This window comes from Pinus tabuliformis, chromosome 1_2 (genome assembly GCF_031772625.1).
Source record: "Pinus tabuliformis cultivar Carrire ecotype Pingquan chromosome 1_2, CPIR1, whole genome shotgun sequence".
NCBI lineage: Eukaryota > Viridiplantae > Streptophyta > Pinopsida > Pinales > Pinaceae > Pinus > Pinus tabuliformis.
In genome coordinates, this window is record NC_142298.1 from 1209616920 (window position 1) to 1209629742 (window position 12823).

At 37.5% G+C, this 12823-nt stretch overlaps 1 protein-coding gene across 1 annotated transcript; it reads left to right on the forward strand.

Moving 5' to 3' along the window:
• The first annotated feature begins 1081 nt into the window (after window positions 1-1081).
• LOC149210614 (FCS-Like Zinc finger 10-like) lies at window positions 1082-3739 on the forward strand. Its single transcript, XM_089394462.1, has 2 exons — window positions 1082-2855; window positions 3145-3739. The coding sequence occupies exons 1-2, from the start codon at window positions 2548-2550 to the stop codon at window positions 3263-3265; spliced, it is 429 nt and encodes a 142-aa protein (XP_089250588.1). The 5' UTR covers window positions 1082-2547; the 3' UTR covers window positions 3266-3739.
• Window positions 3740-12823: the final 9084 nt, after the last annotated feature.

Sequence of the window (12823 nt, forward strand, 5' to 3'; positions counted from 1 at the left end):
AACTTTGCGGTGTTAGAATCCGGTAGAAAAAATTGAGGTGAAATCTTGATTTGTGTTATTTAAATTGGTTTTTTGTTTGTATAAATGGATTTAGCACCCTGAAAAACCCCTAGGACACTTCGATTCTGCAGGGGTTACCCATCTAGCTTGTGATTTCAATAAATTCCTACTAGATTTTAGAGAAATTAGACCAGAAAAACCTCCAAAAAGTCTCACTCAAGACAACTCGAAAGGGTTAGTCTAACTTATAGATGAAATGGTCTTTTTCACGATATTTTTAATCAGAATTCCAGGGAGATTTTTTAAAGGTTGAGTTTAAATTGTTTAATTTGCATAATTCGAGTGCCCAGGGGTTTTTGGTGCTGAATCCATTTATGCATTCCAAAATGTATTTTAAACAACAAAAATCCTGAATTTGTATTGCTAGATTTTGGTGACTTTTGGTGAAAAAGACTATTTCATCTATAAGTTAGATTACGCCAAAAAGAAATACACATCCCTGAAATTATTAGATTAGAGAGAATATATAGGTTAACGGCTAAGATATGGAGGTATGTCACCGTCTTATGCATTACTAGCGGATAATTATAGGTAGTGTGGCTAGTAATAATTATAGGTAGCGTAGTCTAAGAAACCCACAATTAGCTCGTAAAATAATGGAAATTTCGGCAAGACTATGACAATCTGGGAGAAAATTTTGGAAATATAGATACAGCTGTCAAACTTCAGGGGTTTGCGTACCCAAGGGTTCTTGATGGTGCTGAATCGATTTCCATAATTAAAAAAACTTTAGGATTTTGGGTACCCCAAGGGTTCTTGATGGTGCTCAAACAAATCCATTTCCATAATAAAAAAACCTTTCCAACACTCCAGCATTCTTATTTTTTGAAATTTCTTTTACCAGATTCCAGCAAGAAATCTGTGGTCTGGGCGAATTTGTGGATTCAATAAACAACTCCATTATAAGTGATGTGGTTTCCCTTCAATAATAGTGATGAGTCAACCTACATTATAAATAGCAACTAATCCTACATTATAAATAACAACTAATGAGTTTAAAGAGTTGCAGCTACAAAATTTGGGTATGTGCATGTAGCTAGCTCAGACCAGGTTACCATATCTGGATACTTCAATATTCAGCGAAGTGGGCACATGTACTTTTCCACAGAGGGGCAGGAAAGTCATTGTTCTGACATTCGAGGAGGGGTTTCTGCTGTTAAAATAAGAGCAGATTGTATGTGGCATTGATCAGGAATTCTCAGAGAGGTTTCTGCTGTTTTACCAGCGGGGAAAGAGGTTGAAACATTGATTGAAAAAAGGGGTTTTGGAGATCATTTTAGGGAGTAAAATTTGGTAGTTGTGTAGTAGTTTTGGGGGCACAATGGGAGGATTGTTTGCAACATTTTGATGGTGTGGTGGTTGTTTTGGGTGTACATTGATATGGATGAGTTTTTATATTATTTTCTCTGATGGTCTGTCAGTTCCAGTGTTAATGATCAAACACAAGCTTTTGAAAGTATGCACGGAATTTAAAATTGTCCATAACTAATGCCCATTCAAAACGAGGGAGAAGTCAGGAGCTTTCATGTGTTTTGATCCTGGTCTTGTAGCCAATTTAGCAAATTTTGTATATTCTACTGCATTGATTAGAGAAAAAAAAAAAAAACAAAAAAATCTTATTTTTGTGTATTTTATGAAACTCAGGAAAGAAGATCCTACATTGGGCAATCTTGGGTCCATTACATGGTTGAAGTTATTCGGTACTGGTCTCCATCCATAGAAAGGTGACATATGACACATATTTTTGATAGTCCAGTTGAGAGGTACGTAGCCATTGTTGGGAAGAAGAGCAGTTGATTAGACTTGGGCTTCTGAAGCATAGCACACACAATCTCAAAAGGGCATTGATAATGCATTCTATGTACAAATCCATTCCCTGATCAGGATATATGCATTGCATTTATATATCCAGGTGCATAGTGTTTTAGTCTTTGGGAGCACCGTACATGCCGTAAGGTCCAAGAAGTTCTAGTGTCTGTTGAACACTTCAAGGTCCCGAGAGTTTTTAGTTAGTGGGCTTGTGGGTACTCTGTATTGCGCTATATCTGTCACAAGTTCCAAAGAGATCTACTATTTTGTGGAAGCGTGTACCCGAAGTTATAGGCGATTGTGTAGGTGGATTGGTGTACACGGAAGTTTGTGGGTTTAATGTCTTCTTAATTGAAGAAAGTGTGCTGAGGAAGCTCAGTAGCATCAGGGAGAAGCGAGGGTGCTTGGTGAAAGGCTCGAGGCCTGTTCAGAAAACCCCAATCAAGTTTCATCTTATGCCTGATTTTACATCCGACTCATCATCCCCCAGAGGCTGGCCCGAAGACAAGCATAAGTTCTTCATTGCCCCTAGTATCTTCATAGGTTTCAATTTAAAGGGGTCCTCAGATTCATAAGGGGGCAAAAGCCCAACATCTCCACTGGATATCAAGATATATTCTGGAGTTGGTTAAGCTAAATCCCCAGCTGAGTCCTCCCAAGAAGCAAAGCAATACCATAATGATTGGTTCTCCAAATGGATTTCTAAATCCCAGCTCCCAGACTGGAATGGAGCATTCAGAGAGCTATACTTGTGTCACATCCCATGGGCCAAAATCTGGCTCAAAAATCATACATACTTATTGCGGTCTGGAGAGTGAAATTGTACAACACCCTGTTCGAAAACAAGAAGAACAGGAAATATGGAATGTTGGGCCGCTACCTCGAACCTATGCAAATGTTCCCGCGTTTCCTGTTGCCAATTTTCTCAGTGCTTGCTATCTCTGCAAACGGCAATTGAGCCATGGGAAGGACATCTACATGTACAGGTCCGTTATAATGATCATACCGTGGCTTTTCTGTTATAGGTTGCTTTAAAGTTTGGAGAATCACATTGAATTGATTATAGCTTTCCCCACTAGCCAGGCCAATGATTTTTTTTCAATTTTGCACTGTTGGATCACAAAAACCATTCAATTCATCTAGAATCTTGATAATCAGAAAACTATTATAATTTCATGGATTGTGTTTTTTAAAGCGCCACAAGGTTTTGTGTGTGTCCATCTGTAAAACTCGTGTTTAAAATTTTTCTTGCTCTCTGTTTGCTGATTATTGCAGAGGTGACAAAGCATTCTGCAGCGTGGAATGCCGTTACCAACAGATCTTGATGGATGAACACATGGAAACATTTCCCTCTTCTTCACCATCATGGTCAAGTACAGCTGCAAAATTTTCTTAACCACTATGGACCCTACGGTATAAGAGAGGCACGAGAACTGTCCATTTTTAAGTTCAATTTCCCTCTAAATTTTCAAAGGCCATATACAGGGACGGAGCCCAAAAACTTCCCAATGTACATGAGTTTCTTAACAAGGTACAAGCCTATAGTTAATGGCATAGAAATCTAGAAGGTCGGAAGAGTAGAGGCAGACTCGAAGGGAATTTTGGCGTATTCAAGGCATATGCTCTTCTGCTTTATTTTGAAGGATGAAATGGCAATTACAGTAGAAAGCCATATGCAATTATATTTGTTATAATGACTGAGGATAGTTCTGATGTTTGAGAGAAGATTGGTTAAGGATATTACAGATTTCTCATATGTTTTCCACAGATTGTTATCAGAACTCAGCACTAAATGCTGAGAACTTGAGCTTATTATCTGTATTGTTTTGTTTGAGGATGAATAGTACATTGGAGAATGACACTTTTTGTCTATCTTGTTACTGCACAGTATGTTGGAAGGATGATATTTTGTTTTGAAGTTTGACCGAGACTTGATATATTGAAGCTTTACATGTGTTCCCTTAATTTTGTTCCAGTGGATGCTATTGTTTGTAAATGTTACTTATATTATACATAAGTAAGCAATACATGTTACTTTTGATTACAAAGGTGGAGGCATCCTACTGTGCAATTTTCCACTGGATCTGGCCAAGGAATATTTTCTAGAACCTAGTAAGTAGCCATTTTTTTTAATTTTTCGGGCCACCATACATTCTCAAAGAATTGCTTAACAGATTGTTTTTTCTGTCAATGGAGATAATAATGCTCGAGAAATTAAAATTTGCAAGTGTCTATGACCAAAGAGCTTGGTAGATTATTAACGAGGAGAAAGTCCTTAATGTGGAAGGAGCTCCAACTGTCCACAACTCTTTCAGCATGAGTATTGAACTATTTTCCGTATAGTCAATGCCCCACCTCTTATTAAAGAGTGCCACAAAAAGGGCTCTAAGTCGAGGGGGAGGGTTTATGGTACAAGTTGCAAGTGTCAAATGCAAAAATAGGCAGCTAGTTTCCATTAGGACAACCATTTTTAAGCAGTTCCTTAGAGATTGCTACTTTATCAGAAATTAGCAAAGCTGCTGTTTAATTTTTTTGAGGACATCCATTTTTAAACAGATCCTTAGAGATTGCTAATTTATCGTAATTTAGCAAAGCTGTTTTTCAGGTCATTAATATTTAATTTAAGAAGCAAGAGATATCAGAATCTTTTCCTGCTTCTGCTAAAGTGGTTCTCAACTTTTATACACAAATTTTGTCAGAATCAGACAATAAACTCTTGTTACTAGACAAATTATTACTAACAGAGAGAAATATGATGTTAACAGAGACAGAAAAATACAATGTTAACAGAGAGAAATATGATGTTAAGATCCTTTTTCTATTCAATATTGGGGTTGGTCCCAGCGGGAGAAAACACAATGTCAGAAATTTTAGTGCATTAAGAGATATATGATATTAAAGATCTTTCTTCAGAAATTTTGGTGCATTGAGAGAAATATGATGTTAAAGGTCTTTTTTCAGAAATTTTGGTGCATTGAGAGAAATATGATGTTAAAGATCTTTCTTCTAAATATTGGTCCTAGCTGTGGAAAAAATTTTGTCCTGAAGATGAATCACACTAACTGGTTTGAAAAAGGTCACCAAATATTGGCAATGTGATTTTTTTCCGAAAAACTTCATGAATTAACCAGAAAAAATGATGCCAAAGCAATTTTGGTGCATTGAGAAGGATATGCATTCCTGTATTGTATTGATGCAAGTTTACTAGGAGTCGAATTTGGAGCTTTTTGCTCTGCTTGGTTCTCCAAAGTGTAAGGATCCCTATGCATGCATCAGTGAAGTTCAAGGTAGCTGGGAAAATTGGCAGCAATGTGGGATGACTCTGTATCATTTGAAACCTCTAAGCACTACCAAAATTTTCTACGAAATCAAACTTATTAAACCAGGTCAATGTTAAAAAATGGCCCCATAAAACTGCCCATAACAATACCACTGATTCTTACAACTGCCTCTAGTGGAATTACTTATGTAGACTAGAAGCAGAAATAAGCAATTAAGATTGGCTTAGAAGTTCGGGTTCCATAACTGAAAAAAACTTAATTATCATATTACTTGATACAACAATCAAGTCTTTGTTATAGGTTGTCATGAGATGTCAGCCAATGTTTAGAGTCTAGACATCTGTCAATTGCGGCTATTTTTATCTGGATTGTCAGAGAATCAGATTTTGGAAATATTTCGAAATCTACAATATCAGATTTTCTAGAAATATTCCCCAATCTAATTAAATGTCAATTCAGTTTTATAGCCTCAACAACATATGACATGGATCACATCTCTCCCTGAACTTTTCCCCACAGTTTCCACATTTACACATTCTCTCTCTCTCTCTCTGTAAAATCAAAAGTAAGCTGTCACTGTCGTTCTCTCTTCTGCCAGCTCCCCAAAACTGACATACAACAGGAACTAGATCCAGGTTCATCCCACTGCAGGTTGCACTGTTTGCACATCACTGAGGTACAAGTAAGCTCAGCAATCATGGCACAGTCACAGTGAATAATGCAGGATTGCAACTTGACAGACCTCAAACCAGGCAGCAGTCATGGCAGGGGCAGGTGCAGTCATGGACCACTCTGTTCTTTCACATTTTCCCCTTGCATTAAAACTGCTTCCAAATACTTGTTTCCATATGATGCTCCACGCCCATTCGAGAAACAACATATTATGAATTTTCCTGCTCGGGCCTTTCTTATGGGCTAGTGTACGAAAACATCAAATGGGACATTTCGTGTATTGTGGATTATGGATGAATGTTAAGAATGTCACTTGGAATTACCGGCTGCAGAAGTGCAATAGATCTATTGGAAGTATTATACAAAATTTTGTTAGTTATATCAATTTTAAGCTTTGAAATATATATTCAATTTGATTGTATATCAATGATTACTTTGTGAGCCGTTGATTGTTTTATTCAAAAATCAACCAATAGTAAAAAGATATTATTATTAAAAAATTAAAAGAAATATAAAATTTAGGGTTTATAAATTCATTTATTAATGTGGTTTATAATCTTGAGTTTTAATATATTAAATTTAGAGTTTATAAAAAGAATTTTAGGGTTTATTGTATTGACTTTTATGATGTTAGGGTTTTGTATTAAGATTTATTATTGTGATATTGGAATGGTACATAAATTTATCCAACCCCATATTGTAATAATCTATTTGACAATCATTGTGACATTGTTACACCACATTGCAATTTATTCAACCTCACATTGCAAGATTACAAAATTGGTTTCAATTTAAGGTTTATAACGTTTGGGATTTTAATATTATGGTTTAATATTGGATTTATAGTTTATAATAGCAAGATTTGATATTGGGGCTTATAATATTAATCTTAGAGTTTATTATATTGGGTTCTATAATGTTGGGTTTTATTTTAGGATTTAATACTGCAACAATGGAATGATACAAAAATATATCCAGCATCCCATTACCTAAAAACCAATGTTCCACGAAGACTTCAGGATGGGGGACGCACAAGGAGGAAGTATAGTATCCTCATATTTTAAAGGAATTTAAGGGAGATAGAGAGATGTCAAGGTATATATATATATATATATATATATATATATATATATATATATATATATATATTCAAATTCATATTCAATAATGAAATCATAAATATATTGATTCATACATAATTGAATTAAATAATGAAATGCATTGATTCATATTCATCATTCACATTGGTACATAATCGTTCATGCTCATCATTTATCCATACACTATGAGATTCAATAATGAAATACATTGATCAATATTCATCATTCATCATTCTAGAATCTACATTGATTTAAAAAATAAATTTATCATTCATCATTCTGGAATGTAAATTGATTTAAAATTTAAATTCATCATTCATCATTCTAAAAGTTAATTGGTACTAAGAAAAATAGACTATAGTAGATACCAATGCTATCGGAACTGAACTGATGATTGAACCATAAAACCCTTTAAACTGAGAACCGATCGAACTTCGTAAAAAAACTAGACCAAAAAACCAGTGGACCAAAAACACTTAAAATATTCAAATTTAAAAAAAAACATGTATATTCATGTGCATCCATGTGAAGCCAAACCATTTATACACAAATAAGAAAAGAATCTCATTTATATATCATGTAAATGTGCACATAACCAAAATAGCACCAAGAGCAATCCATCTTTGAAAAAAAAATACAAATAGGCTCTAGATGGTCTCTAGCATAAAAAAAAATCATGCTACAACAAATGCCTACATATCATCAAAAGCATTACCTATATTGGGATCTTCATCATTAGTATCACCCTCTAAGCATTAAAATGAGATAGAAAAAAAGTAACATGTCAAGTCAAGATTTTGTTTGAGTGATGGGGTACATTTGCAGTAGGGTCATGATAGAGGAGTTCGACAACCCATGCCACTTGTTATGCTCCTATACCAATAGGTGTCATATTTTATGATTGACTGGTAAAATCCCAAATATGTTCATCCCTTCCCTGCTGCAAAAGTTCCATATTTTGAAAAAATAAAAAAAGCTTAAAAAATGTAAAGAGGGTATGCTCTAAAAGAAAGATCAAAGGGCAAAAAGAATGAAATGGCCGAAAAAGAAAGGAAATGAACCCCAAATAAAGAAGACCAGGAAAGTGTGCTAGTCCAAATGCCACTACTATTCTATTTTTGCAAAGAATCTCATTGTGTGCAATTAGTTGACTCTTGTCACAGTTGATGGATGGCCAAACAGCTTAATCTTGACCAGTTCATGTTTCAATTTCTTGTTTTAGAGATAAAGAATAAAATCTGTTCAAACAGTTCAATCTTGGCAGATAAGTAGTTAGGTAGAGAAGCAAAGGTGCTCAACTGTTAAATTTGAGCCCTTGGAAGAAATAAGGGCAGACTTAGATAGGATTCCCATGAAAAGAAAAGAGAGTAAGGGTTTGCTAGTCCAAGTGCACCCATGTAAAAGGAAGAAAGAATGTTAGGTACTGTAGGCTGGGTAGGCAGTTTTGGTGTTGCAGAAGCATGCTTATGATTAATTTTTGTTTCTCAAGAGGTTCATATTATTATTATCATAAGTACATTGGTAATTGTTTGGCTACAAATCAAGTGATGCATGTCTAACTTCCCCTCACACTTCTCCCAAAATCACTTGCTAACAGCCCCCCAAGGATATTGAGATCTGCTCAATACTCCTAGATAACTCCATTTCATGAAAAAAATCTGAGGAAAATAACATTCTTGCCTTGGGCAGAAAAAACCACATTTCGTGTGTAAAATCCTCTTGTTCCCTAAGCCTAAGTTGTTGAACTTTATAACTTGGCGCTTATCCTTCATAAATTCATATTAACTATTTACTTATTTATATAGCTCCCTATGCTTATTCCCCCTTTCCCATATTTTATTAATATATAAAACCCCATATTTTAATATTCCCCGCCTCGGTTTTAATATAAACCATATCATTATGAAATCGGGAATTAAAGGTTCACTTGGAACCTTATAATAGCCCTTCATGCGCAAATATGGGATTGATTAACCTTTGGTTAATTAATAACCAAACCCGCAGTATCACAAACCAATAGTAAATCACCCCGATTCATCATAAAACTTTAAATATTCAATGGGCCCCGCGCCGTAGCTCTCCACCACCTTAGACCTCCGCCAGCCGTTGGATTCGGGCCCGCTGATCCAACGGCCCACAATTATATCGCAAGGCCCTCCGTTGCCGATCTTTACTGCCCGGGGAGCCAACGGTATTACCGCCATACCTGGGACACGTGGCACCCTCACGGCATGCTCGTGGCCCCTCCACCCGAAACCACCATGGCGCATAAGCGACACGGGCCAATACTGCTTACCGCCCTCCCACTGACCCCGCCCGTTGACATCATCGCTACATCATCTCCACGTCACCCTCCCGTACCCTCCGCTATGCGACAAACTATCCCGTCATGCTGATGTCATCCGACCAAAAGCACCAAAAAGCCCGCGAAGCCAATTTTTGTTAAAAAACCCGTAAAGTTGTCATTTTCGCTCATTTCTATTCATTTTTTTCACAAAACTGTTGCATGCAAATTACGTCCAGCAGCTGCAGAAGCTCCAGTCCGCCACCCCGACCAGCGAAGTCCAGCATCCCGCTGCTCAACTCGTCAAGCAACCTGCCAATTGCACTCGTGTGCTTCCAAAACACAGGTATTTACTCCGTCCCACCTCCCGAACCTATGTTTTTGGTTTTCCTTTGCAAAATTGTACCTTTAAGAGCCAAATTCAAGCCGAAACAATCCATAATTTCCATACCAGCCCATCTAGAACTACTCTGTTGCCCTTTTTCCACAGAAATTCAACCTCCGGTTTGAAACACAGAAAATTGAACAATGGAAGCCCCTGTGGCCCTCAATGTCGCACCTCTCAATGCACCTCATGCAGACCAGCATCATTTACCCTTGGCCGACAGAGATTTCCAAATAAAAGACCCAATTGGTTTCCAAAATCATCTTCATACTTTCTGCCTAATCAGAAACAGTGATTTGAACAATTTTGATATCGATGGAATATGGGAGTCCAATCTCTCCAGGGATTATCTTCCTTCAGTCAATATATTCCCAGATATTATTCGCCACTGCTGTGCCAATTATGACCCTGTCAGTAAAGCAGTTATGACTCCCTCACAAACTGTGCTCTTTTACATAACTGCTGAGTCTATCAATGAAATGTTACAATTCAAACCAGTTCAGCCTCTTGCTCCTCTCTCCATGGGATTTTTACTTGAGCAAGGCTCTCAACTGTCCAGTGTTTAAAAATAGCCCAAATTGCTAAGATATTCATGAAACCAGAATGCTAGCCCCAAGGCTCACCTCCTTATTTATATGTCTCATTCAATGAGACTGGAAGAATTCTTCTTGACATGATATCAGTAATCTTGGGATTCAAGTCCAGTGAATTTGTGGATGAGATGGTCCTAGTTCTGTTATCCACCTTTACTCTAGGACAACCCCCTGCTATTAAGTATGACTATGCCTCTTTCATTGCCGACAAAATCCATGCTCAATTTATGAATTTGGAAAGAGGAGGAGTGTTTAAATACACAATGTTCATATATCATCTGCTGTTGTATTATCACTTTTATATTTCCCATTAGGAAATTGGATGCCAAAGGAGAGAGGAGGTTTGTAATCTTTTGGACCTCGGTCTTTCACAGAATTGTTGAAACCCCTTATACCTACTATGAATTCATTGACCTGTTTATACATCCAGCCTCCACTTTATTGATAGGAGCTCCTCCTCCTAAGCTCTTTGGCGACATAAGGAAGATTCTGCAGCTCTCCAAGAACTACAGGATAGGTGACTGGTACTTCTACTAGGATCACACTGAAATATATATGGCTGTGACCTGTGCCCTTATAAGCTGCCCAAATATGTGCCTATGAGACTGTTTGCTCTCAAATATTTCAGGCAACTTATTAATGCAGATTTAACTCACTTTTGCAATGTGAAGAAAAAAGCTCAGTTGAGGATAAGAAACCAATTAGGTCCCTTTATCATTAATAAAAGGGAAGCATTGGAAGATGCTGATAAAATATTAGGGGAAGACCTTAAATTGAAGAAAAGCTTCTTGTGGGTACCATATGACCCAAATGGCTTTATGAGTGAGAGAAAAGTAAAAAAATGGTTGTCAGCTTACACACATCATAGGATCCCTGAAGTAGAACAATATGCCAATCAGGATGAGTGGATAGAGGGTACATTAGTAGAAGAACTTACTCGACAAGAAAAAATGGAACAAGCTATGAAAGATTTAGAAAAGACCCTTGACCTGGACTCTTTTGGACAGGTATCTTTCAAGCTGCCTCAGCAAACCGGGGTGGGTACATCTTCTGCTGGGACTTCACAGCAACCTATACAAGAGGCCAGCGCACCAGTTTCAAGTTCTTCAAAGGGAAAGAAAGTGGTAGGCACAGAGTAGCAAGAAATGACTGATCAGTAGGAGAAAATTCCTCCAGTATAGACCAAAGCAGGAGAGATTCCAACACTATAGACTCCTCTAAATGAGGAAAAGGGCAAGAAAAGGGACAGAGAAGAGGCCACACCCATCAGTGGACCTACAGAACAGCCAGGTGCTAAAAGGAAAAGACTCAATCCTCTGTCTCAAGAGGAAATCATTGAAGAGACAATAGAAAGTCTAAGAGGTGAGAGGGCAACCAGCCCACAGACATCCCCAATGATAGACACATCAACCAACTCACATAGGTAGGAGTTGAAAAGGCATCATAGTGTGGATGTTTCATCCACAAGGCCACCAAGCAAGCAGACCTCTGATGTCGAAAGGACATTCACAGAGATAAAGGCTAGAAATGATCCATTGAGGCTGCAAATTTATGACCAATACCTTAATATGGCCCCTACAAAACAACAAAGATTGATGTCTACCTATGACATAAAGGAGGGCAAATGATCATGAGCTATTTCAAGTCCAAAGTGCAGCAACCACAATCGGAAGCTGACTATATCAGGACAAATCTAGAGGTCTTGGCCAAAGACATTCATCCAATAGATCAGATTGAGCTGCACAAATAGACAGGAGAGATGGTGTATTCTACACTAGCTGACAAAGCAATGTTGGCTCATAAATTGCAAAACTCATTAGAAAACACCTCTGCTCAGCTAGATTTAGAGAAAGCTTCTTCTCTAGCAAAAGACAACAGGATCAAATCCTTGGAGGATATTATCATTGAGTTGGGACACAATCCCAAAGCCGCCAAAGGCATAAAAGCACTAATGATAAAAAAGGAAGAGGACATTGCTGCCCTCAGAAAATAGCTCAAAATTCCTCCCTCTATGCATCCACAAACAACAGATGTTGTACAACAAAAATTTGAAGAGGACATGATGGACCTGCTCATGAGGTTGAATGAAATATTGAGTGAGACAGAGTAGGCATTGGAGAAAGCATTACAAGAAAAGCAAGGAGGGTCAGCCTCCCAGCCCCTTGAAGTAGCTCCAACAGCCACAACTGCCCCTCCCACAGTTATAACAACAGTGCCTCCCACTATCCCAGCATCAACAGCAGAAGTCATCACAGGAGCAACATCAATAGCAACAGCACCAGGCAGCAGCACTATTATGACCACAGAGCAATTAATTAAATCCATGGAGGAGTTGAAACTCCAAGTATCTGAATTGAAGCAAGTAAAAGAACAATTGGCAAAGGTTGAGCAAAGCAATGATAAATCCAAGATGAATGTGGCAGAGGAAACAAGAGAATTCAAAGCATTGGAAAATAAGGTAAGAGCCTTAGAAAAGTATCTCTCTCTGCATAAGCCTCTGGCAGAAATCAGAGGTATTTTGTGGACCAACATCATTCAATCACTTAGTGGTGTATGGAGGTCTATTCAAACCATTTATGAACAAATTTATTTGATAAAAGTAGCCCAAGTGGAAGTTCAGAAAACAAGAGCCTTATTGG

Coding starts and splice junctions, on each gene's coding strand:
- LOC149210614 (XM_089394462.1), top strand. CDS start 2,548: ATGATTGGTTCTCCAAATGGATTTCTAAATCCCAGCTCCCAGACTGGA. Junction 2,856..3,144: donor AAGGACATCTACATGTACAG/GTCCGTTATAAT, acceptor TGATTATTGCAG/AGGTGACAAAGCATTCTGCA.